The 25,718-nt window shown below is 34.7% G+C and overlaps 1 protein-coding gene across 1 annotated transcript in view; it reads left to right on the plus strand.

The window, feature by feature from the left end:
* The window catches only part of LOC133191044 (allene oxide synthase-lipoxygenase protein-like), a gene marked incomplete at its 5' end in the record, with an annotated part of 33,528 nt that extends 8,291 nt beyond the window's left edge, over nucleotides 1–25,237 (plus strand). Inside the window, 5 exons of the mRNA XM_061326705.1 lie at nucleotides 21,946–22,057; nucleotides 22,178–22,269; nucleotides 22,774–22,950; nucleotides 24,118–24,281; nucleotides 25,074–25,237. Coding sequence (XP_061182689.1) covers nucleotides 21,946–22,057; nucleotides 22,178–22,269; nucleotides 22,774–22,950; nucleotides 24,118–24,281; nucleotides 25,074–25,188 — 660 coding nt within the window. The remainder of the gene's footprint in view (nucleotides 1–21,945; nucleotides 22,058–22,177; nucleotides 22,270–22,773; nucleotides 22,951–24,117; nucleotides 24,282–25,073) is intronic.
* Between the last annotated feature and the right edge of the window lie 481 nt (nucleotides 25,238–25,718).

Genomic DNA, 25,718 nt, shown 5'->3' on the forward strand with positions numbered 1-25,718 from the left:
CCTAGGTATTAAACCGATAAAATAAGTACAAAGTTATGATGTGATGAGGAAGAGTGCCTCTTCCAAAATTGTGAATTCCATGGCCCCAGGGTCAGGTCTGGTGATAGGACGTGGCTGTAATGATTATACAGTGTAAATGCATTAATTCTTTGAAAATCTTCTCCTCTGCTCCTGGGTATTCAGCAAATGAACTAAGTACATACTGTATAGGGGGAAATTAACTCGCGGTGTTAATATTCGCTATATTCACGGTGTTAATAAATCCGTGAAATCAAGAAACAGTGAATTAGTTTTCAATAACCTTCATGTCTTATTTGGAAATTCGAGAATAGGCTTCGATAGGTATATATACGTGCAGTACATGGTCATTTCAGTAATTACGAGTAGTACTTGTCATTCAATTATTTTAATTATCACGCTTTACTTTAATTCAAATCTGCAGATAATAACCTGTATTTGTTAAAACGCTGTTTTAATAGCCAACACTACATGTTTCATGAATCAAAACACGTGGGTCATGGGTTTTGATTACCAGTACCCGTGCGTAACTAATGTGTTACCTGCATTATCATGCGTAGTAGTTTTTATTATCATTTTGGTTTTAAAAAATCTTTCAAATAACTATCGAACTTGCTGAAGATGTGGAAGGATATTATTTCGTCGACATACATTAACACATTTATTATCCTCCAGTGATATTTCGCCGCGGTGTATTATCCCTTCGGAAAGAAGATCTTGGGGTGTACATGCACTCATCGTAACTGCATATAGGAAAGTCATTCGACGTTTATAGTCAAGGACTTTTAATAACTGCACTTGTTTTAATTAATTATTAAATCTAACTATTTTATATAAACCAACCCTGTTTTTCGTGAAGTGAATACATAACGCTGATTAATGTCGTTCTAGCTATGATACGGATATAGACAAGGGAGGTAACTTTTATTATATACCGATTCCGCGAATTCAACAAACCGCGATCGTGCCAGAGGAGAGAAAAACGTGAAAATTACAACCCGTGAAATTAATCCCCTATACAGTAGTTATGATGAGGAAGAGAGCCTCTTTCAAAATTGTGAATATCATGGACCCTGGGTCAGGGATTTGGGGGGAGGGCTTACTTATTATATACTGAAAATAAATTAATGCTTTGAAAATCTTCTTCTCTGCCCCTTGGTATTAAGCAAACAAACTAAATACATAGTTCTGATGAGAAAGAGTGCCTCTTCCAAAATTGTGAATTTCATGGCCCCAGGGTCAGGGGTTCTTGTGCTTGGATGGGACTCTTTTGATTAATTAGCAAAAATGCATTAATGCTTTGAAAATCTTCTCCTCTGCCCCTGAGTACTAAGCAAACAAACTAAATTGCAATAATATCAATGTAACTGTATTAAATAAAATTATAAGTTAATGTGCGTTTTTTGCTCCTGGGTATCTAGGAGGCAAACAGAGTACACAATTGTAATAAGTGAAGGAAATGAGAGTTACTCCCCTTTGCTAGATGTTGTTAATCAAGAAATCCTTTTATATAATTTAAATAACAGGTTTTTTGATTAAATGAGAATACAAGAAATATATATATATAGAAACAAAATAAAAATGAATATTTGGTTTAAATGAGCAAAGCATGCTCAAAGTCAGATTCTTGCCTGGAAAGCAGTATAAAAGATTGACATAAAGATTATTTATATATTTAGCAAAAGTTGTAATTGTACATAGTATGTTTACACTGAGGTGTTCTGTTTGACGGTAGATGAGTTATTGTCACTGGGAGAGTCATGGTTGACAAGAGACTGGATGAAGTTGTTTTATACTTTATCAAAGTGAATAAAAAATCACAGAGAGTCAGGGTGACTTATTGTAATTTGTGACAAGTTGCAAATAGCCATGTTGTATATCCAAGTCTGTGTGTACTGAATTGTAGCACTAGGCAAGTGACAAAAACTTATCTGTATATATTGAATACCTTACACAATAGGCAAGTGTCCATTGTAATTGTATTTATTATACTTTCATGTTAAATACTAAAATCTGATTGGTTTAGACACATTTAACAATCCGTAATATTACCCTCAGCGTTAGCAACACACTTGACAACGGGTAACATTACGAAAATATCACATGCGTTCAAATCATGCGCGTACGGTTCACCGTAGAATTCTCAGAACGTCGGTTGTGCGTTTGAAAGAAACCGAGTAAACGACGTCAGTAAAAGCTTGCGTCCGATGTGGCTTACTTGAAAAAGACAAACGACAGACGAAACATCCTTGCGAGTGCAAACTTTAGGTGATAAAGGACTTTTTGAGTAGCAAACAAATAATAAAGAGGTTGGTAAATCTTTTACGAAGCTTTCCTATTGAGAAAAATAGAAGTGGGGAGTTTGAAAGCTTTCTAAGCGTGAAGTTAACGACGATCTCCGAATTTTTTTAATGACATCCGAAATCAATAAGACATTCAGTATAATAAAATAAATAGTGCACGTTTTTTAGGGTAACAGTTGAAATTGACACCCCTCGGAAAACCATTGTCAACCTCCGCTGACGCGTCGGTTGACAATGGTTTTCCTTGGGGTGTCAACTGTTACCCTCAAAAACGTGCACTATTTATATAATATTGCATTCATTATCATCCCTGTAAGACTTGGGAAAACCAAGTATAATCCTGTGGAGATCACTCGGGTCTTAACAAGTTACAATAATCAAGGATATTTTTACCAGGTTTTTGAAATTCTTAGGCAACATTGCTTCATCTGTCAGTTAATGTTGTTCTATACTTCTATGGATTCTTTACAGTGTTGTGTTATACTCAGGTGACCGTTAAGGCCCTTGGGCCTCTTGTATATAACACATTTTCTTTGTAGTAAATATACGAGGGTTGTCCCAAAATTCCTTAGACTGAGCTCATGAAATATGTGGAGATAACGAACAGTATTCGAGCTCAAAAGTCCATTAAACATTACAAAATAGGAGCGGAGCAAACACAGACCTCTAAGACATCAGAGGTGGGATCAGGTGCCATGGAGGAGTGAGCATCCCCTTCCGACCGGTCACACCCGCCGTGTGCTCCTTGTCATGATCGGGAAATAACGGAAAAATTCGTCGACAATTCAGTGTGTAAATAATGGCCTAACAATTAGTATGAAAAAAAGTCAGTCAGCATTTGACTTAATGAAAGATTGTATTTGCTCATATCTTTTTAAATATAAAAAAATTAATGTATCTTAAAAATTTTGTGGATAAAGTGTTTTCTTGGCAGATAAATTACACAATTTTATCATGTTTACTTGAAAATATTTCGAGGAATAAGATTTGAAGTGATATCGTTCTCTAACACCCGAAGCAATCTCCGACGTCAAAAAAGACAAATGTCACGGTTCAGATAATTAGAGAAATTACACAAGTTACAATTAAGAATCAAATTCTTTAATTAATCAAAGAGATTATACTAGATATAAATGTTAAATATCTTAATCATTATGATATGATTAAACATTAGAGTTACATAATGAGTCAAAATCATGTATTTCTTTTAAGATAATTGTATCATAAAACAAAAGATTTATATGAAATATGAATAAAGCGAAGTTTTGACTACTCAACTGCACTATAAAGCAAGAAAAGAACTGCAAAATGTAAGTGCCGGAAAAGCAAAGATTGTATCTATCGCTTTGTTGTTATCGTCAATGTCAGCAATGTCAAAGTCACGCGACTTTTATTCTTAGCGTGAAACTTGTAAACAACAGTGAATTGCAACAAGCGAAAGTGAAGAATAAGTTTTGATCATCTTTATTGAAGATTGTATCAAAATCCTCGGTCATCCGACATTTTCATCTATGGAATTGACACCATGATATTCTTCAACTTTTCTGCGCATGCGTACAATAAAGAGGAAGAAGTGATTAGTGAAGCAATATTTTTGTGTTGGGGCAAACAAAAATTATTTTTACTTTTATTTTTCTCCATAAACATGATAAAGTAGGTTTTTTAGGTTTTGAAACTTGTAATTTTCTGAAACCTAATATCTTCAAGAATTGAACAAAATTTGCATGTGTCATGCAAAAATTCTGCTTTTGTCAATTCTCCCCTTTTTCCGTCACTGTGTCTCTTTAAAATAAATGAACAAAGTAATGCATATACATGTGTGAAGTAATAATATTTTGAAAACTCTATGTTGCTACGGGGATATCTGTATTCTTTAATGGAGTTGCACAGTGCCACCGATTCTTAGGCCTGGTTTTTTTTTTAGAGTCCGTTCTTCACAAAACTAGAGAAACAATTTCAGTCATTTTGATATACTGAGGACCAGAAAACATTTCCTAATGTACCAAACATTTATGACTGATACATTTCTGTAGGAGTGAATTCAGGATCAAAAAACTTGATCATAGTCAAGTGTGCCGCCTGTGTCAACGCAGCCGCCATTTTTCAACAAGTCGGATTTTAAACCGCTGTATATAAAACGTTATAAAATTCATATTCGTAAAGTATATACACCAAAATTTGAGGAAAGATAGTTAATAATACAATATTAAGATTTTTCATGTCTATTCCCAAGATACTGAGGCGTAAATACTTCTCCGTAGGATTTTAAATATGATATACCGATTTTTAATTGCAATTTTTGGGTACTGCGCCGCCTTCTTACACCAAACAATGACCTATTTTATTTAAATAGGCTTAATTTGTGTAATTACTCAATGTTTGCCCATAAATTAATTAGTTATTGTTTGTTTAATTCATGTACGAAGTTTCATTAATTTATGACATCGGGTTGCTACAAAACAACGCTTGTCTTCGGAACTTTGGGACAACCCTCGTATGTTACATTTACAGCGAATATTTTTTTAACAAATCAAACTTTATTTTACACTTTCGGTCAAAACCTTTTTCATCATTCTGGCATGGGCCTAGCCTGTCCCTTTATTAGTATCACACCGTTAGGCCTGAGATGATAAAACCTTGTCAGTTTATGGGATAATTTTGGTAAGAATTAAGGTGTCCTCGTTTTGGAATTCAGTGTGTATTGGCATAGTCAAATCATGTTCTGATCATAACTTGCACACTGTGAAACCCAAAATATCAAACCTTGTCAGTTGATACATCATAGAGGAAAGATAGTTCGTAATCCCAAGTTTGGACAAGATGGCCTTATTTTGGAATTTTATAGTCATGCATTATAAAATTGAGTCCAGATCATATTTTGCCTGTAAGACCAAGGATTATAGAACTTAATCCGTTGATGCATCTTTGGGGAAAATTTAATATGAACGAAACGTATGTCGCGGTCACCTCCTTTTGGAATTTGGAATGAAATTCATGCCTCTACATCCAGTAGTCAAATTGTGTCCAGATCATATACACTCAAACCTCGTTATCTCAAGTAAAATACTTGACGAATGAGTAGTTTGTACTTCCAAATCACTTCGACGTATCCATGGTATTCGAGATATCAGTGTTCGAGATACCGAAGTTCAACTGTATTCCACAGTGTAAGAGAAAAACAAACCTTGCCTGTAGTTCAACTTGACTTGAAGAATCCAAAGTAGGTTTCAGTGTCTTTCTTTTTGGAATTTTATTGCCATACAGAGTCAATTGTTTCCGGGTCATTTGTTGCACACTGTAAGGCATATGACCATCAAAACCTGTAATACCATAGGAGAAGGGATGTTATGAACCAGAAAGGGGTTACCATAACTTCTTTTTGGAAATATTTGGTTTTTTGTAAATTATTAAGGATTTTGGATACAGTAAATTATTCCAATGAAAATGTAGTTTCATATCACAGTTTCACAGCTTGTGACATCGCGAATGAATAATTAGATGAATAATTAGAGATGCACCATAAAGTTCCAGACGAGCGTGTGATGCAGCCTTGATGTGCACTTTGTTGTGACAATCCCTCACTGTAATTACTTTTAAGTTCGTTTTTTTAGAGTTTTCCGATTGCAAATCGTTTTGTTTTGATTGAGTTGTTAAAAGAGTAGATATAAAATTTAAGAAAATTCTTAAATTTGCTCTAGAGTCGCGAAGTAAGGAGTTGATCCTTACGTCGCGGGTTCCAATCCCACTGTGGGACGTGGAGACCGGTCCTTCGGATGAGACCGTATAAATTGAGGTACCGTGTCGCAGTAGTTGCTTGCACGAAAAGGATCCCTCACTGCTCAATGGCCGTAAGTGCCGAGCATAGGACAAAATTTGCAGCTCTCCACCGGCAAGTGGTGGCGTCTCCATATGAGTGAAAAATTCTCGAGAGGGACGTTAAACAACATACAAACAAACAATCAAAATGTTTACTTCACTGTCCTTAACCACATTGACTTTGTTCTTCAGGAGTATTTGACAAAGCCTCTCTCTCCTTCCAAAATCGTCGTGTTTAAAAACAGGAAATATGCGAAATAAGTCAGTTTCTTTGTTAAAATCGAAATCAAGACTGATAAAAAGAATAATTATAATTCTGTGATTTTAAATTTGCTCCACTCGTCGAAGTGGCGTACATTATGTCGGCCAGCCCCGATAAAATGTACACCTTTTAATATGTAGTATTAAGCAATACGCAAGTTTCGAGATTATCTTCCTTGGTGCGCTCTTTCGTTACGGAGGGGAGTTTTGTTTCCGCGTAAGCAGGCAGGTGGGACAGTTATTTATATATTGGATACATTACATCATCGATGTGCCATCATAACTGATTGTCGGAATGCACTCTTCAACACGAAAATTACCGAATTAAAGGCTTCAATTTTTTTTCTACGAACAAAAAATCGGAACAAAAGAAAATATCAGTGGATAAGAACTTATCAAACGAGGGAAAAGATATGCATCTCTAATAAATACACACGCATCTGATCATATTTGTATGTCGGCATTCTGAATGACTGTTTTCCTTATTATAACTTCAAAGAGCCCAATAACTTTCTAGAAAAGGTTTGTACAATCAAAAAATTGTTTTTCTTGCAAAGACTATATGACCGTTCTTTCGTTTTCAAGTATCCTAATTGAAAGCAAATTTTGTAAATATGTATAGTAGAGCTTTATAAAACCATCAGAATGATCATTGCTTAGCACTATCATCTTTCTATAACATTAAATGAATTTTAAAAGCCATAGCCATCGTTCATTTATTTATGCACGTTTGTATACATTAACAACCTGTCCCACTTCCATACTGATATGGATACTTTTTGCGCCTCTACCGTAGGAGAGTTACAATCTCGAAACTCGCGTATTTTAACATTACATATTATAAACCATTCTCTATTTATCACTTCCAAACTATCGACAATTTGTACTTGAAAATAACTCTTTGAAGACTTTCAATTAATATAACAATAAATCAAACCAAATTTAATAACGACAAGAAAAAAATCGTAAAGTAAAAAAGATAGCAATTTCAATTAAATTTGTGTAGTACATATATTTAGTATGACCTTATACGTAATCCATGCTTCACCTGAACATATGAACACTAATAATGCATACGGTTTTTAAGGGGAAAAGCTCAAGAAAATTAGAAAAAAACAAAATTTTGCCAATAGCTTCAAAACGTATGACTTTTCAACACTTTATACAATCATTCTCCACATTAAATTAAGACTAGATTTTTAACTGCTTCTTTTATAAAAAATGAAATTCGGAAATTCTCATATCTTGTGCTTGGTCATCTTCAACATTACTGAGTACCTTGTTAATTTTTATTCTGATTCTACACACAAGTTGTTATAAAAATATTGCTTGAGTTCTTTATTGACAATATCTGTGTAGTTTTTGGACAATATCTATGTAGTTTTTGAAGATCTGGTCTTCCAACAATTGGAATCTCCATGGATACTAACTGTTTCTCTTTATCAGCAGACTTTATTTTGGACTTACGAAGCAGAGTTTATTCAAAACCTTCTACATGAAAAGAAGAAGTATCCTGTTGTGGCCTTCAATTTAACATTTAGATATAACGAGACGTGTTATCAATTAACATTACTCATTTTCATTCGTACATGTACGTTGCTTTGATATTTCCCACTGAACTCGAAATAAAGACAATACAGAGTCTGACAAATCTGTTCATATTTGGATGCTTTACTAGATAAAGACATTAATAGCAATCTAAACAACTGAACTTTATGACCTTAAACTTTTATATTGTCTTATAAGGGGGCTTGCCCCTTCATATTACAATTTAAACTCCCCATTACCCAAGAATGCTTTGTATCAATTTTGGTTAAAATTGGCCCAGTGGTTCTTAAGAAGTTGAATATGTGAAAAGTTTACAGACGGACGGACGACGGACAACTAGTGATCAGAAAACCTGACTTGAGCTTTCAGCTCAGGTGAGCTAAAAAGGAACAGGAAATTAAGTACAGTACTTAATATCTTGTACGTGATTTAAAAGATTTTTTAATTCTACTACAAAAATACCAATATATATAAATAATTTAATTCTGGTTGTAACGCTGTATTTGATTGGATAAAAAATTTACTTTATATCGTATAAAATGGGTTGCCTACGTCACAATGACTTGCGTCAAAAACGTATCGATCCGCCTGACGTTACATTCAAATTTTGTACTTGTAAATTGAAGTCATTTTTAAGGACAGTCATCTTTTTTTCTTACACCAAATGAATGAAAATTAAATTATAAGGAATGAATTTAATAGCTACCCATTTTATACGGTATAAACTGGGTTGGAACAGTTTACGCTTTTTTATAAACCGCTTCGCGAAAAGCTGAAACTTATTTGGAAGCATCTTGAAGTAATGTTGATTCTAATTTGTTCAAATCATGACCCCCAGGGATGGGGTGGGGCCAAAAAAGGGAATCAAAGTTTTACATTAAAATATAAAGGAAAAATCTTGAAAAATCGTCTTCTCAAGAACCACTGGGCCAGAAAAGCTGAAACTTTTTTTTTTTTTTTTTATAATTTATTGTATTTTCAATGGTTTCTTTTTACAAAAAAAATTGAGAGAGAGAGAAAGAGAGGAGAGAGAGAGAGGAGAGAGAGGGGAGAGAGAGAGAGAGAGAATTATGAAAATAAGTCATTCAAAAGTCTCCAGCTTTCATCAAAAGATTCTCTTTCATTATTTTTATAAGATATATATTTTTGTAATTCATACATTGTCTTAATAGAGGATATCAACCCACCTAAGGAAATGTTTCTGTTTGTACATTTGTACAGATAAATGTAATATTTGATTTGTAGAGCAATAATATTTTTAAGCTTGTCAGTTTTCTTCACAGAGCCTAGTAAAAATTCCTTTTTTGAGAAGGTTATAGTAGAGTGGATTCTATCAAAGCAGTACTCTGCAAAATTCTCTAAAAGAGTCTGAACATGTTCACATTCCCACAACAAGTGTTCAATTGTTTCAGTTTCTGTTTTACAAAGAGTACATACATTACTGTCAATTTTTTTAATTTTATGCAGGAAGGAATTTGTTGCTAGTATTTTATGATTTATTCTAAATTGGAACCACTGAAGTTTTGTGTTTTTTGTAATTTTGAATGGGAGTAAAAAGATTTTCTCCCATTCACCATTGCTCAAGTCAAAGACTCTAGATATTCCAAGAGATTTTACCCAAAGGTTCAATTATTTGTTTGATTAATATTTCATAGAAATCATGGGATTTTTTAGCATTCAGTAGAGAATTAACCTTCTCTGGAATATATGGATAAGTTACCTTTAATAAATTATTAGGATCTCTGTTTATCTTTCTCAGCCATTCTAATATTGCTGCTTTAATGCCATTATATTCAAGAAAATGTGTTTTTATCCCGTATTTCGCGTGCAGGTCATTCAAACTCATAAATGACCCATCTTCATAAAGTATGTCACTAATACATGAAATATTACCTGAAAACCATCTTCTATAGAAAAATGGCTTTTTATTAATAATTAAATTTTTGTTTAGAAATAATGGTTCTAAAGAAAGAAGTGTGTCATTTTGTAAGGATTTTTCACTAAAGTTTAACCATGCTTGCAACACATCCCTCCAAAATATATTTTTTAAATCATTCATTTTTTTGACAACATACTCTTGCCCACAGTATACAACTTTTTTAATGTCAACATCTAAAAAAGAATCCAACCCATTGTCCTGTAGTAACAATTTTTTCATCCATACTAGTTTTAAGGACATAATGAACTCTCTTACACTGATCATCTTGAAGTCCCCTTCCTTATAATTCATTATGCAAATTTTCCTTTTCAGTCTTGAATTATTACTACCCATTACAAATGTATAGAAAATCTTCTCTAATTCTTTTATTTGTATTTCAGAGGGATTTGGGAGAGATGCAAAAATATGATTTAAGGTCGGCAGTAAAAGGGTTTTTAAAACTGTCAAGCGACCAAGAGGAGTTAAATTTCTCTTGTTCCAGTGTTGTATTAATTTTTTTATATTACCGATTTTAGATGCATAATTAAGCATAAGTATATTTTGAAGATTTGTATCAAATTCAATGCCTAATAATTTAAAAGTTGCTTTTCCCCACTCTAATATATTATCTGTACATAGAGTATCATTGCTACCTTTTTTTGACCCAATCCAAACTACTTGAGTTTTACTATAATTTATGTGCAAACCTGATATGTCCGCAAATTTTTTAAGAGTAACAAGACTAGACTGAAGTGATTTTTCACTTCCATCTAATATTAGAGAAGTATCATCTGCCAACATAGTTAACTTTTTTTCAGTATTCATAAACTGAATCCCTTTTATATCTTTATTGTTTCTTATGCTGATTGCAAGGATTTCTGCACAAATGAGGAATAAATATGGAGACAAAGGATCTCCTTGACGGCAGCCTCTGTGTAAATTAAAAGACTGTGATAGATTTCCTCCTTGATTAACAGCAGCTGTAATATTTGTATAAAAAATATCAACCCATTTTCTAAAGGAATTACTAAAATTAAAAAATTTGAGGGATTTCTGTATAAAAGACCAAGACAAGGAATCAAAAGCTTTTTCAAAATCTACCAGGAGTAAAAGTCCTGGTATATGTTCTTCCTCTGTAAATTGCATGATATCATATATCAGTCTTATATTTTCAGAAATATTTCTTCCTTGTATAAATCCAGTTTGATCTCGATGAACAATTTTATCAAGATATTTTTTCATTCTATTAGCAATTGAGCCGGATGCAATTTTATAAATAGTATTTAGTAAAGAGATGGGTCTCCAGTTTTTTAAAAGTTGTCTGGGTTTATCACCTTTCGGTATACAAGTAATAATACCATGTCTTTGCGTGATACTTAAAGTATTGTTTTCATAAGCATAGTTAATGGACCTTACAACAAAAATTCCAACGGATTTCCAAAATACCTTAAAAAACTCTGATGTAAACCCATCTGAACCTGGAGATTTGTTTGATTTCATATTATGGAGTGTTTCTGAAGCTTCTTTTAATGTTATTTTACCTTCTGTCTCCAAGGACTCAACTTTTGAAAGTTTAACAATATTTGGAAAGTTTAATTCATCATCAAGATTGATGTCATTTAAAGAATTATCTATATCTCTATATAAGTATTCATAATATTTTTTGGCTTCATTCAGTATTTCGGCCTGCTTATAAATAATTGTACCATTTTCTGTTTCTACTTTTGGAATGATCTTGCTTGTAAAATTTCTATTCTCTAAGTTGCAAAAATAATGTGATGGTTTTTCCCCTTGTTCTACCCATCTTGCCCTAGATCTTATTAAAACACCCCTCATCTTTTGTTTTCTTATATCTTCTAATTCCTTATTTTTTTCCTCTAAAATTTCAACATTGTCAGCAGTAGTATGTATTGTTTCTTCAAGGCGTTTTATTTCTTCTACAAGTTTTTCTTCTTTTAGTTTTGTTAGTTTCTTTTTGTATGAAGAGTAGGAAATACATTTTCCTCTTATTTCCATGAGAAGGGTTTCCAAAAACAATTGGTCATTTATTGTAAAAGTTAATTCTTCATCGTTAACTTGTTGCAAGTTTTCCATTAAATATACAGGTACAGCATACTGTTTTTTAACATTCTTGATGACTTCATTTATAGTATAAAGAAAATTTTCATCACTCAAAAGGGAATTATTAAATTTCCAAAGACCTTTACCTTTCTTAAAATCATTAAAAGATAAAGATAAACTAATCATAGAATGATCAGACCTATAACTTGTTTCAATTGTACATTCTATTGCACTTGGCAATATATTTTCTGAGATCAGAAAGAAATCAAGCCTGCTTTGTTTTAGTGGATTTTTTTTCCTCCATGTATATCTTTGGGTGTCTGGATAAAATTGTCTGTATATATCAATATAACCACCATCTTCAATAAAATCAAGAACCTTTTGCCTTGCGTTTGGATTATTTATATGTTTGTAATTATAATAGTCAATGTCTGGGTTCAAAACAAGGTTGAAATCACCACACATAATAACACTTTCACAATTAAAATCATCTATACAAGTTTGTATGTTTTCATAGAAGGCTGGATTATCATTATTGGGGCCATAAATATTACAAAGAAGCAACTTTTTTTCATCAGTTTTAAATTCTAAAAAGAGATAGTTTCCATCAGCATCCCCTTTTTGTTTTAAAATTTGTATATCAAAGTTATTATTAACGAGAATGGCTACACCCCTCGAATTTGAGGAGAATGAGCTAAAATAACAATCAAAACCCCATAGATTTTGAACATCATTCTCAGAGTTGGGTGTAAAATGTGTGTCTTGTAAACAGTATATATTGTAATTTAGTCCTTTTAAAAAGTTAAAAACATCTCGGCGTTTGTTGATATCCCCTAAACCCTGACAATTAACAGATAAAATTTGTAAATTCATCTTTTGTAGAAAATACTGTGAAGAATGTTGTTACTGATATCATTGAAAAGAAAATGGAAAAAATCAACGAGGTTATCAAAGAAAACAAACAAACGTTACAAAAAGTTATTGATGATCAAAATGATATGATCGAAAAGCTGAAGCAAAGGATTGAACAGCTTGAAACAGAAGCGGAGGACACAAGTTATTTTGCCCGTGAGGCTTATGTTACTGCAAATCGCAACGAACAGTATTCTAGGAAAAACTCCTTTAAACTTAATGGTGTTCCCCAGACGCAGGGGGAAAATATAATGGAAGTTGTTGGACAGGTGATTCGAAGTGAATGTGGGGTGCGGATCCTAGAGGGCGATATAATTGCAGTCCATAGAATCCCGGGTAAGCCTAATACACCCAAGCCGATTCTGGTTAAGCTGAAAAACAACGCCGCGAAGAGTGCAATAATGTGTAAAAGATCTGTCATTAAGACCAAGACGAACGGAGAACACTGGCTTTCAGACGATGTTACCAAGCAGAATGCTATGCTAATCGAACGCCTGAAAAAACATCATAAGATTAGTAACGCATGGTACTTCAACGGAAGTGTCTATGGTGAAATTAAGAGTAATAAACATGATAAACAGAGAGTGAAATTTGAGATTCTAGATAATATCGATGAAAAGATAGAAGAAAGTGAAAAATGAACGAAAAAATATTCCGGATCTATATGCCACGTTAAGGACTCCTTGTACTACTATTCGTAGAGACTCTTCCGGTATCGTTTGCCAATGGATTTGGCTACAACAACGCAGTTTTGTGAAAGGCTTTGGGGTCTTACCCAACCATTTTTGAACTTTAAATGTGTGTTTTATATGTTTCTCTTCTCTTATTCCTTATTTCTGCTCTCCTCTTTCTTTCTTTTCTTCCTGTATCACTTTTTTCCGAAGTACAATGGCTCCACGCTTTCAAAAGCTGAAACTTATGTGGAGGTATTTTGGGGTAAAGTTGATTCTAAATTGTTCCAATCATGACCCCCGGGGGTAGGGCGGGGCCACAATAGAGAATCAAAGTTTGAAATTGAAATATATAGAAAAAATCTTGAAAAATCGTCTTCTCAAGAACCAATGGGCCAGAAAAGCTGAAACTTATGAAGAAACATCATGGGGTAATGTAGATTCTAAATTGTTCAAATCATGACACCCCCCGGGGGGAGGGGGGCCGCAACAAGTATGACAAGGGGGAAAATCTTGTGTAGAACAGCAGGGGTAAAGTCACTCAGGTGAGCGTTGTGGCCCAGGGGCCTCTTATTTATACTTTTTGGTACCTTAGTACATACTGTAAAATGTCAAATTTATAACTAGAAGCTGTCATGAGACAGTAATACCCGCACTAAGGTGTTTGCCTCTAAATGCACACTCCTTCATATTGGGCTTACCAAGGAAAAAGTCCAAATAATTCTATAATTTACACAGTACATGTATTCGTCAAATCGAGCATAAAATGCTCAGGTGACCATGTGACCCATGAACCTCTTATACGCATTTCATATACTTAATTCATTACCAGTCTGAAATATCAGAATTTAATTAATGTTGTAAATTAGGTTTTAATAAAAAGGGGGGGGGGATATAAATTTTTGGCCCATAATTGGAACTTTTTAAATTTATCTTCTCAACAACAAATAATATTATTTTAGTACAAAGCGTTTTTGATGAATTTATCAAAATGTGCAAACTTTTTTTAGTATTTGATTAGGCAAAAACCTCCTTGAAAAGCCATACCCAATCAATTTATATGTGTCCCCCCCCCCCCCCAATACACACACACACAATTTGCCTGTTTTTGGAAATAGGCCTAGATGGCAAAGTTATGTTAAAACATCGTTTGTTATGATAATTTAAAATTTGTTCTTGTACTGTACATGTATGTGAACACCTTTTTGAAAATCTCTACATCACATTGGGCTTGCGTCACCCTACCAGTACTAGTACTAGTTTTACCATTATCATTTTTAGATTGCACATGCCATGTGACATGGTGCAGTGTTACAGTGCAGGGAACTAATTTTGTTACATAAACCAGCATCAGCATTAGCATTAGTAGCATCAGGATCGAGCTAGCATCAGGATCAGCATTTAAAAAACAGCATTACCAGGATCAGCATCAGCAAGCATAGGATAAAACCAGCATTGACCTACATAAATCCAGCATTATCCTACTAGCATCAGAAAATCAATGAGTTTTAATTCAGTAAAAAATTAAAAAAAGAAAGAAAGAATATTGGTTAAAGTATTCACATTATTGATACATAGTGAGATATTATGATCAAATAATTGTAAAAGGCACTTTTATTGCTTTAAACGGCAATGCTGAAATTCATTATCTACTTCCGGTAGCATGATGCTGCTTCCGGTAGCATTGACCTAATTATAAAACAGCATCAGGATAAGGATTACTAGCATTAAATCAGCAAGCAAAGGAAGCATTCAAATCAGCAAGCAATGGAAGCATTCAAATCAGCATCAATGCTGTAACAAAATTAGTTTCCTGCACTGTACATGTATATCAGTGGAAATTAATTCATTTTGTGTTTTAATTGGATTATATTTCATGAAGTTGACAGGACCTATGACAGTCGGTAAGTACAAGTTTAAGTATAGATTGGGGTAAAATAAACCGAAATGCAAATGGTTAGGTTTAAGTTTAAACAGGATCAAAGATCATCGGCAATCTCCTATGCAGAGTTGTCGTTCGTTTCTCTCTCAGACACTGAATGTATGAGCCGATTGTAGAGAGTGGATCATCGATGCCACAATAGACGAATTTCACATTCTGAAGAGTTATCTCCCGTTGTCGACATTACATTCAGTTACAGGCATAGATCCGGGAATATTTTTCCGGGGGGGGGGGGGGGGGGGGGGGGGGAGGAGGGGGGGTCCACACCTCGATCCAAAAAAATTCCAGCCCAGAATTTCCTGAGGAGCAAAAAAAAAAAAAACAAACAAACAAACAAACAAAATAAAAACAATGATGGTGGGGTCCATGTTTTTAAAGGGGGAGGGCATCCAAAGTCATTTTTTTATTTGCTTCTGTAAATCAGTATATAGTCCTATTTAAATAACTCTGCAAATTCCGGGGGGGGGGGGGGGGGTTCCAATCTCCCTAGCCGCTCCCTGTCCCTGAAATGACAAATGATCATGCGACTCCTAAATAGTAGAAAATTTTTCCATTTGACTAGACATAATTTTGTTTCTTGTGTTATTATGTTATGTACATCTAATGGTTTAAGGTTATGAACCCTTGAGGTCATCCCCACTCTCTTGTTCATAATATGACTACATCAAATTAAATAGAAGTGCATCAATGATAAGATTACTTGACATTTAATTCATTCATGAATTTGGGTCAACCTAGAATTAGGAATGAAAATCATTCAAAGAGATGGACCATTAAACTATTTGTATGTATTCACATTTTTTTTATGTCAAACCAAAGTATTAGACTAGTTTGCATACATGAACAAACTGGGAAGGGGAAGGGGCAAGGGGAAGGAGTTATCTCTTTACGTCTTAATTAATTGTTGAAAATTCCTAAAATGAATGTTAACCTTAAATCCGACTTGTACGTCTTCATTATTTTTAAGTGGTGGTGTCTCCGTATGAGTGAAAAATTCCCAAGAGGGACATTTAACAACAAACAAACATTAATGACTTAAAAAACACAGTATACATGTACATGTTTATTAGTCAATGGATATACTTCTGATCATATCTCTAGTTCTCCCTTGAATCAGAAATGATGATATAAATATTTTAAGAATGATTAAGAGTTGAAAAGGTTGTGCATTTTAAAATTCACTAAGCTCTGTGCTTGAATTAGCTATACCAGTTTAGCTTATTTTGCTACTCAAAGCACCTTGATTAACTATTTTAAATCATACTGTTTTCTGAAATGTGAAGTTTTTTCAACATGGATACAAGTCATACCTTTTCAGCTTCTGAAAACAATTAATGCATGAAAAAAAAACTGCTTTTCAAATACTGTAACTCTTTCCAAGTACTTGTGATCATCATTTTTTAGCTCACTTGAGTTTTTCTGGTTTTCTGATCACATTTTGTTTGTCATTCATCTGTCCGCCTGTAAACTTTTCACATTTTTGTCTTCTTCACTAGAACCGCTGGGCCAATTTCAACCAACCCAGCCACAAAGCATCTTTGGGTAAAGGGGATTCAAGTTTGTTCAAGTGAAGGGTCACACCCTCTTTCAAGGGGGGATAATCAAGAATTAGTGAAAATTTGGTGGTATCATTTTAAAAAAGTCTTATCAAGAACCACTGACTGGGCCCAAAAAGTTGAAACTTTCTTTACATAGACAGTGTAGCTTCAAATTTGTTAAAATTATGACCCACTGGGGTAGGATGGGGCCACATATGGGGATCCAATGATTTACATAGGAAAATGCAGGGGATTTTTTCCATCATAAATCTTCTTCTCATGAATAGCAAGGGCATTATTGTCGTCCGTTTTCACAAAAGGGACCTAGGGAACATTAAATCTCATTTGTCTGTCAGTCTGTCCGTCTGTCACAATAAATTTAACCTTGGTCATAACTTCTGAATAATAAGAGATAGGGATTTCATATTTCACATGTACATTACCTACAAGAACTTTCTAAACATACCATGATTTTTGAACCCATGACCTTGACCTTGAAGTTTGACCTACTTTTCAAAAAATTTAACATTATTTCAAATGATCATTTTGAAAGAGAAAAGATAGGGCGTTCATATTATGCATGTATATTACCTGTGACAAGACCTTTCTAAATATATCATGACTTTTGACTCTGTGACATTGACCTTGAAGTTTAACCTACTTTTCAAAAATGTTTTATTTCCTTATAACTTTTGATTGAGAAGAGATAGGACTTTTATATTTGACATGTACATTACCTGTAACAAGATGTTTCCAAGCATGCTATGATTTTTTACCCCTTGACCTTGATGTTTTACCTAATTTTCAAAAATTTTAACTTTGGTGATTACTTTTGAATGACATATGATAGGGCGTGCATATTTGAAACAATATGTCATAAATAATGGCATCCCATCCACTAGGACACGGAAAGCAGGGGACCACAATTCTTTGAATTTGCTTGTTAGTCATTTTGATATGGAAACATCCTCATATAGTGTAGATTCAAGTTTTTTATGCCCTGCCATGAATATGGCCGAGGCATATAGTGTTTGTCATGTCCGACTTCAATAAAACGTCATATGCTGATACATACTGATGTAAGCTTTTCAACTGCATCAAAATTTTTGACCTTGAATTTTCCTTTGACCTTGACCTTACTTTTCTTAAATTAGTGTCTAGATCAGTTTTGAATAAACAATTCAAGATATATTTATCAAACTTCATATGCTGATATAATTATACTGCTGAGAGATATCAATTGCATCAACTTTTTTGACCTTGACTTTTCCTTTGACCTTGACCTCACTTTTTTAAATTAGTGTTTAGGCCAAACAAAAAAACATGTGTGGTTCCGCGGTTACACTTCCAAAAAAATTAGGGTAGGTAGGTAGGGATTTTTATTTTTTTTTTTTATTTTTTTTTTATTTTTTTTTTTTAACAAAATGATTTTCTTAATTTTTTTTTCTAAATAATACCTATCACTGCTTTGCAAATGGCATTTAGATGTGGTGTGATAATATACTAGTCAATATTGGTAGGGGACACCTACATGCTAGCTTGCTTTGGATTTAACACTATTAAACACTTGCACTATGTTTTGCAAGGAGGCCGTCATTGCTGAAACTAAAACTTAAACTGGAGCCATTGATGGAAATTGGGGGAAATTCCGGAAAAATATGAAAATTGCCAAAAAAAAGTTTAGGGTCGGGGGTATAAAATAGGGAAGGTCGGGTAACCCGAACCACACATATTTTTTTTATTTGGCCTTATCTACATTTTAAATAAACCATTTCTGATATTTTTGTTGAACTTCTATGCTAATAGTAAATACATACTGATATAAGTTTTTCAACTGCATCAACATTTTGACCTCAACCTTTCCATTGACCTTGACCTCTCTTTTCTCAAATAAGTGTTAAGCTCAGTTTTAAATAAATCATTCAAGATATTTTTATCAAACCTAATATGCTGATATGTATTAGTGAGAGCTCTTCCACTGCATCAAAAACTTGAAAATGAAAATTCCGAAACCTTACTGCACATCAACATGACACCACCAACCATCTCCCAAAAGACGATTAGGCTACTGTGTAAAATGTAAGAGGAGTTCTGGGAACCAGGGGTTTTTTGCATAAAAAACGTCATATTTCGACCCTCATTTGACCCCCAGGGTGAAAATGAAAATTCCAAAACCTTACTGCACATCTATAGGACACCACCAACCACCTCCCAGAAGACGATTAGGCTACTGTGTAAAATGTAAGAGGAGTTCTGGGAACCAGGGGCTTTTTGCTTAAAAAACGTCATTTTTTGACCCCCATTTGACCCCCACGGTGAAAATGAAAAAATGAAAATTCCGAAACCTTACTGCACATCTGCAGGACACCACTAACCATCCCCCAAAAGATGATTAGGCTACTGTGTAAAATGTAAGAGGAGTTCAGGGAACCAGGGGCTTTTTGCATTAAAAACGTCATTTTTCAACCCCCATTTGACCCCCAGGGTGAAAATGAAAATTCCGAAACCTTACTGCACATCTACAGGACACCACCAACCATCTCCCAAAAGACGATTAGGCTACTGTGTAAAATGTAAGAGGAGTTCTGGGAACCAGGGGTTTTTTGCATAAAAAACGTCATATTTCGACCCTCATTTGACCCCCAGGGTGAAAATGAAAATTCCAAAACCTTACTGCACATCTATAGGACACCACCAACCACCTCCCAGAAGACGATTAGGCTACTGTGTAAAATGTAAGAGGAGTTCTGGGAACCAGGGGCTTTTTGCTTAAAAAACGTCATTTTTTGACCCCCATTTGACCCCCACGGTGAAAATGAAAATTCCGAAACCTTACTGCACATCTGCAGGACACCACTAACCATCCCCCAAAAGATGATTAGGCTACTGTGTAAAATGTAAGAGGAGTTCAGGGAACCAGGGGCTTTTTGCATAAAAAACGTCATTTTTCAACCCCCATTTGACTCCCAGGGTGAAAATGAAAATTCCGAAACCTTACTGCACATCTACAGGACACCACCAACCATCTCCCAAAAGACGATTAGGCTACTGTGTAAAATGTAAGAGGAGTTCTGGGAACCAGGGGTTTTTTGCATAAAAAACGTCATATTTCGACCCTCATTTGACCCCCAGGGTGAAAATGAAAATTCCAAAACCTTACTGCACATCTATAGGACACCACCAACCACCTCCCAGAAGACGATTAGGCTACTGTGTAAAATGTAAGAGGAGTTCTGGGAACCAGGGGCTTTTTGCTTAAAAAACGTCATTTTTTGACCCCCATTTGACCCCCACGGTGAAAATGAAAATTCCGAAACCTTACTGCACATCTGCAGGACACCACTAACCATCCCCCAAAAGATGATTAGGCTACTGTGTAAAATGTAAGAGGAGTTCAGGGAACCAGGGGCTTTTTGCATAAAAAACGTCATTTTTCAACCCCCATTTGACCCCCAGGGTGAAAATGAAAATTCCGAAACCTTACTGCACATCTACAGGACACCACCAACCATCTCCCAAAAGACGATTAGGCTACTGTGTAAAATGTAAGAGGAGTTCAGGGAACCAGGGGCTTTTTGCATAAAAAACGTCATTTTTCGACCCCCATTTGACCCCCAGGGTGAAAATGAAAATTCCAAAACCATACTGCACATCTACAGGACACCACCAACCATCTCCCAAAAGATGATTAGGCTACTGTGTAAAATGTAAGAGGAGTTCAGGGAACCAGGGGTTTTTTGCATAAAAAACGTCATATGAGAGCTCTTCCACTGCATCAAAAACTTGAAAATGAAAATTCCGAAACCTTACTGCACATCAACATGACACCACCAACCATCTCCCAAAAGACGATTAGGCTACTGTGTAAAATGTAAGAGGAGTTCTGGGAACCAGGGGTTTTTTGCATAAAAAACGTCATATTTCGACCCTCATTTGACCCCCAGGGTGAAAATGAAAATTCCAAAACCTTACTGCACATCTATAGGACACCACCAACCACCTCCCAGAAGACGATTAGGCTACTGTGTAAAATGTAAGAGGAGTTCTGGGAACCAGGGGCTTTTTGCTTAAAAAACGTCATTTTTTGACCCCCATTTGACCCCCAGGGTGAAAATGAAAATTCCGAAACCTTACTACACATCTGCAGGACACCACCAACCATCTCCCAAAAGACGATTAGGCTACTGTGTAAAATGTAAGAGGAGTTCAGGGAACCAGGGGCTTTTTGCATAAAAAACGTCATTTTTCGACCCCCATTTGACCCCCAGGGTGAAAATGAAAATTCCGAAACCTTACTGCACATCTACAGGACACCACCAACCATCTCCCAAAAGATGATTAGGCTACTGTGTAAAATGTAAGAGGAGTTCAGGGAACCAGGGGCTTTTTGCATAAAAAACGTCATTTTTCGACCCCCATTTGACCCCCAGGGTGAACATGAAAATTCCGAAACTTTACTGCACATCTACATGACACCACCAAACACCTCCCAAAAGATGATTAGGCTACTGTGTAAAATGTAAGAGGAGTTTGAGAAATAAGAGTGTGACAGACGGACGGACAGACAGACGGACGGACGGACAGACATGAGTAACAACAATATACCCGAACTTTCTTTAGAAAGTGCGGGTATAAATAACGATAAGTATTGTTTTGAATTCAAATTGGGGAATCGAAGGGGCTAAAACTAGGCAATTTATTACTTTTATGAAAGCAGGGTCAAAAGTCGCTAAATTGAGGATTTTAACTTCATTTAGACAGGGATCACTGAATGCGGGTAAAATACCCGGTATTATAAAACATTTTCGGAAAAGGGGGGGGGATTTACGGTCGCATATGACTGATGTCGCTAAATGCAGGCGGTCGCTATGAGTTTAATTTTTTTTTTCAATTAGGTGAGACTAAAATGTCGTTTAAGTACTAAAAGTGGTTTTTCATTTAAAAACTGCATTCACAGGTTTATTGCAAGGATGGAAAAATGCTGCCAACATTTTACCTGCGTGACGATAGTCTAGATCTGTATGAAGCCATTTACAGCTACGTCAGCAAATACGTCACTCTATATTACGGTGGGTATCTAGTTGTCTCTGATTTATTGATTTTTATTCAATGAAATAAATCAAAACATCTTGGAAATCAACTGAAAAAATTATTTTGTAATTATTTAAAATTTTTCTTTACTGACACAGACACTAGTGATAAAATTATTGAGGACGATGAAATTCAAAAGTTTGGACGAGAATTATCAATCCCAAAGTCTGAAGGGGGTTGCGGAATTTCGGTATACTATATGAATTTCTTTTCTTTAAGATTTTTTACTGAAAGATTTATTGACCATTTTATCAAGGGGATTGGACTCAAGTTACAAACATTGAGTTCTTTCCCAGTGCTGTGGAATCATTTTGATTTATTTACTTCGTTTACGTGGATTACAAAATAGGGTGCTGATGTTGATATTCTCTCAGGGGCGAAATGCAATATGGGATGAGTATACTTGCTAATTAAGATTGTTAATTCATGGTTATGGGAGTATTTGCAAAATCCATAATATTAAATTTTAGGTTAAATAGAATCAGGATTCCCCAGTACAAACAAGATTTCAACCTTCTGAATATATCTCTATTCGTGTGCCAGAGGAAAAATAATATTTATAAATATAATAATTAAATAATAATAAATTATAATAAACAATTTAAATTATATCAATAATCATGTTAATTTTTTTTATTATTATTCACACCCATTGTATCCTATCAAAAGTGACAACCATTTTTATTACCATTAGGGTGTTCCTCTCAAAGACGGGAAGTTCAGTTCAGCCGACCAGGTTGTGCTCGCCTTCACTTCCGTTATTTTTACCAGTAGTGTTGCTCATGCCGCTACCAATTTCCCTCAGTACGATACGTACGGATTCCCCCCAAACTATTCAACCAAACTCAAGGGAACGCCTCCAAAGGATAAGGTAAGTTTGCAGGTATGAATTTTAAGCATCAAGTGTTGTATACACTTATAAATACTGGTTAGACACATATTCAAATTCCACAAAATATACACAAACACATGTAAAACGTGCCAATTATCATCTTAAACTCTTTTTTTTTTTTGCTTTGCATTATCAAACCTCGTCGTTTTAGGTTGAATTGTTTAAACATGTCATTAGTGACGTCACTGTAAAATCGTGTCCACTGTGACTTCACGATACTCAAATATATATTCAGATATATCGACAACGTTATATCAATTAACAAAACTTACTTTCCTTCATGTGTTGACTTGATATATATACCAGTTAACTTTAAATTAAAAACACCACACTCACATCTGTTTCATTTTTGGAAGTTTTACCGACTATAAACGATCAGGGCCAACTAACAACAAAATTGTATGACAAACGAGATTACCTCAGCTTTTCCATCTTCAGCGTTCCTTTTATATGTACATGTAGTAACATTCCGCTATCACCTGCATTTGGTGTTTACATCTCCCAACGTATTCTATACTCGAGAGCATGCTCTGAGTACGATAAATTTTTTAATTGAAGCAGGCTACTGACAGATAAATTGATGTTACAGGTATTTCGATAATCTCGTTTAAAGCGAGCATTTCGTTAATTCCATGGTCGTTAGAATGACCTTGTCAAGAAATATAACCTATCATTGGGTCGTATTTTGACTGACATTTTTCATACCAATTGTTAGGCCTTTGTTTTTATACTAAATTTGACTACGGAATGTTCCGTCCACCTGATCAATACATAGGTCTCACGGCGGATGTGATCGGTCAACAGGGGAGGCTTTCTCCTCTTAGGCAGCTGATCCCAACTTTGGAATTTTCGGGGGTCTGTGTTTTTTAAGTCCTGCTCACAGATTTGTATTATCTGTAGCTTTTTTGAGATCAATCACTGTTCTTCACCTCTTTCATTATTATTAAATGATAAGACATAATAGTATTGAAGAACTGTTTGTCTAGTAAAGCTATAAAATGCATGCACCGGTCGTTGTTTAAGACTTTTGGAATTTACATTTAAGAATACTATTTATATGATCCGTATAATGCTGTTCCACAATCTCTTATCTGCTATGAGGAAGTATAATCGGTGTTACAACAGGGCCTGATTATGACTTTTCAGAGGCCATTGAAGGAAGAAGAAGTTGTGAAGGCCATAGTTGACAAGTCCACGGCATTGGAGGTCTTAGTTCTTGGATCAGTTGTGAGTGATCGGACTACCAACGCTCTGGGAGACTTTGAAGTGGACTATATATATGACCCACCAGCAGTAGAGATCGTAAAGGAGTAAGAAATCTGTTATTTAGTCGTTTAGTTGTTTAAAAACAGTATTTACATAAAAACTCTAATTATTATTCAAAACCTAAACGACTTGAAGGTAGACATTTTCTTTAGGGGCTTCTCACAATTCTGATATGAACAAATATTTGTTGATTCGATAATCTAAAACGAGGCAGGCTATTGACAATTAAGTTGATGAAACAAGAATATCAACAATCTTGTTTAAAGTCAACATTTCGTAAATTCAATGGCTCGATAAAATGACCTTGTTTGCAAACACAATCTGTCTTTAGGTCAAATGTTGACTGAGGTCTTTCAAACAAATTTTTATGTCATTATTTTCACACAGAATTGTTTACAATTTTTTCCGTAACCCGATCATGACAAGGGACAAACGGTCGTCAGGGGATGCTTATTCCTCAATGGCAACTGATCCCAACCTAAAGTCGCTGATAGACGACTAATGATCATAGACTGTTCTAAAGTTTCCAAAAGAGAGAGACGATTAAATCGAGGAAAAAAACACATAGTTGTGTGTTCCTTATGTTTCTCGACAAGGTGGAACATGACTTCATGTCCATTACAGAAATATAAATTGTTCCCAGAATGATAAATAATGAAAATACATTAACTACAAAATTTCACACGTCTTAGAATAAATGGCAGAGTGGCAGTTAATTTCACAGCTTGGTTCAAACCAATGTGCTAAAGTTTATAGAATTGGTTTTTTTTAAATAACAAGTAACTGATGAAATATTTTGATGTCAAATACATATATAAAACGCTTTTATTTTTCAGATTCAGACAGGATTTGAAAAACATCAGTTCAAAGATTCGTGATAGGAACAAGAAGTTGGTTAGAAAGTATGATTCTCTTCTGCCAGAGGAAATCCCAAATTCTGCCAACATTTGATTCTCCTTGATGTTTTAAAGATATACACGCTATATAAACGCGATTTTTATGTGAAACAAACTGAATGAATGATTTGAGAAAGATGAATTGTAATTAAAAAATAATTACTTTCCGCAAAGTTTTACTAAAAAAGTCGTTGTAATTACATAACAATTAAGTAAGATCTGCAATTAAGAATTCAGCCTTTTCATGAATATTGATGAAGGAAGTGCGTAAACAGTATATAGACACGCATGTCCGCGGGAAATCATAGACGACGAGGTACGTTGCATTTTGACTACAATTATGGATAAAAGGTTAATATCTGTCATTACAGAGTAGATGGTTAATACTGGTTGTTTTAAAAGATAAGTATCTTTAAGCCTCAGATGTGTGCCATCAATGTCAAAAGTTATTTGTATACCAAACGGCCTACCTCGTTTGCTTGACGCCATTTTTGTTTATCAATCTTAAAGTAGCGACGGTGTCACATGACGCATGAATTTAAATAGAGGCATTACTTTCCTAGTAGAAAATAAATAATTATAATT

The sequence above is a fragment of the Saccostrea echinata genome, unplaced genomic scaffold (assembly GCF_033153115.1).
Source record: "Saccostrea echinata isolate AGI-Se365-2 ecotype Australia unplaced genomic scaffold, CSIRO_AGI_Sech_v1 ptg000023l, whole genome shotgun sequence".
Classification (NCBI taxonomy): Eukaryota; Metazoa; Mollusca; class Bivalvia; order Ostreida; family Ostreidae; genus Saccostrea; species Saccostrea echinata.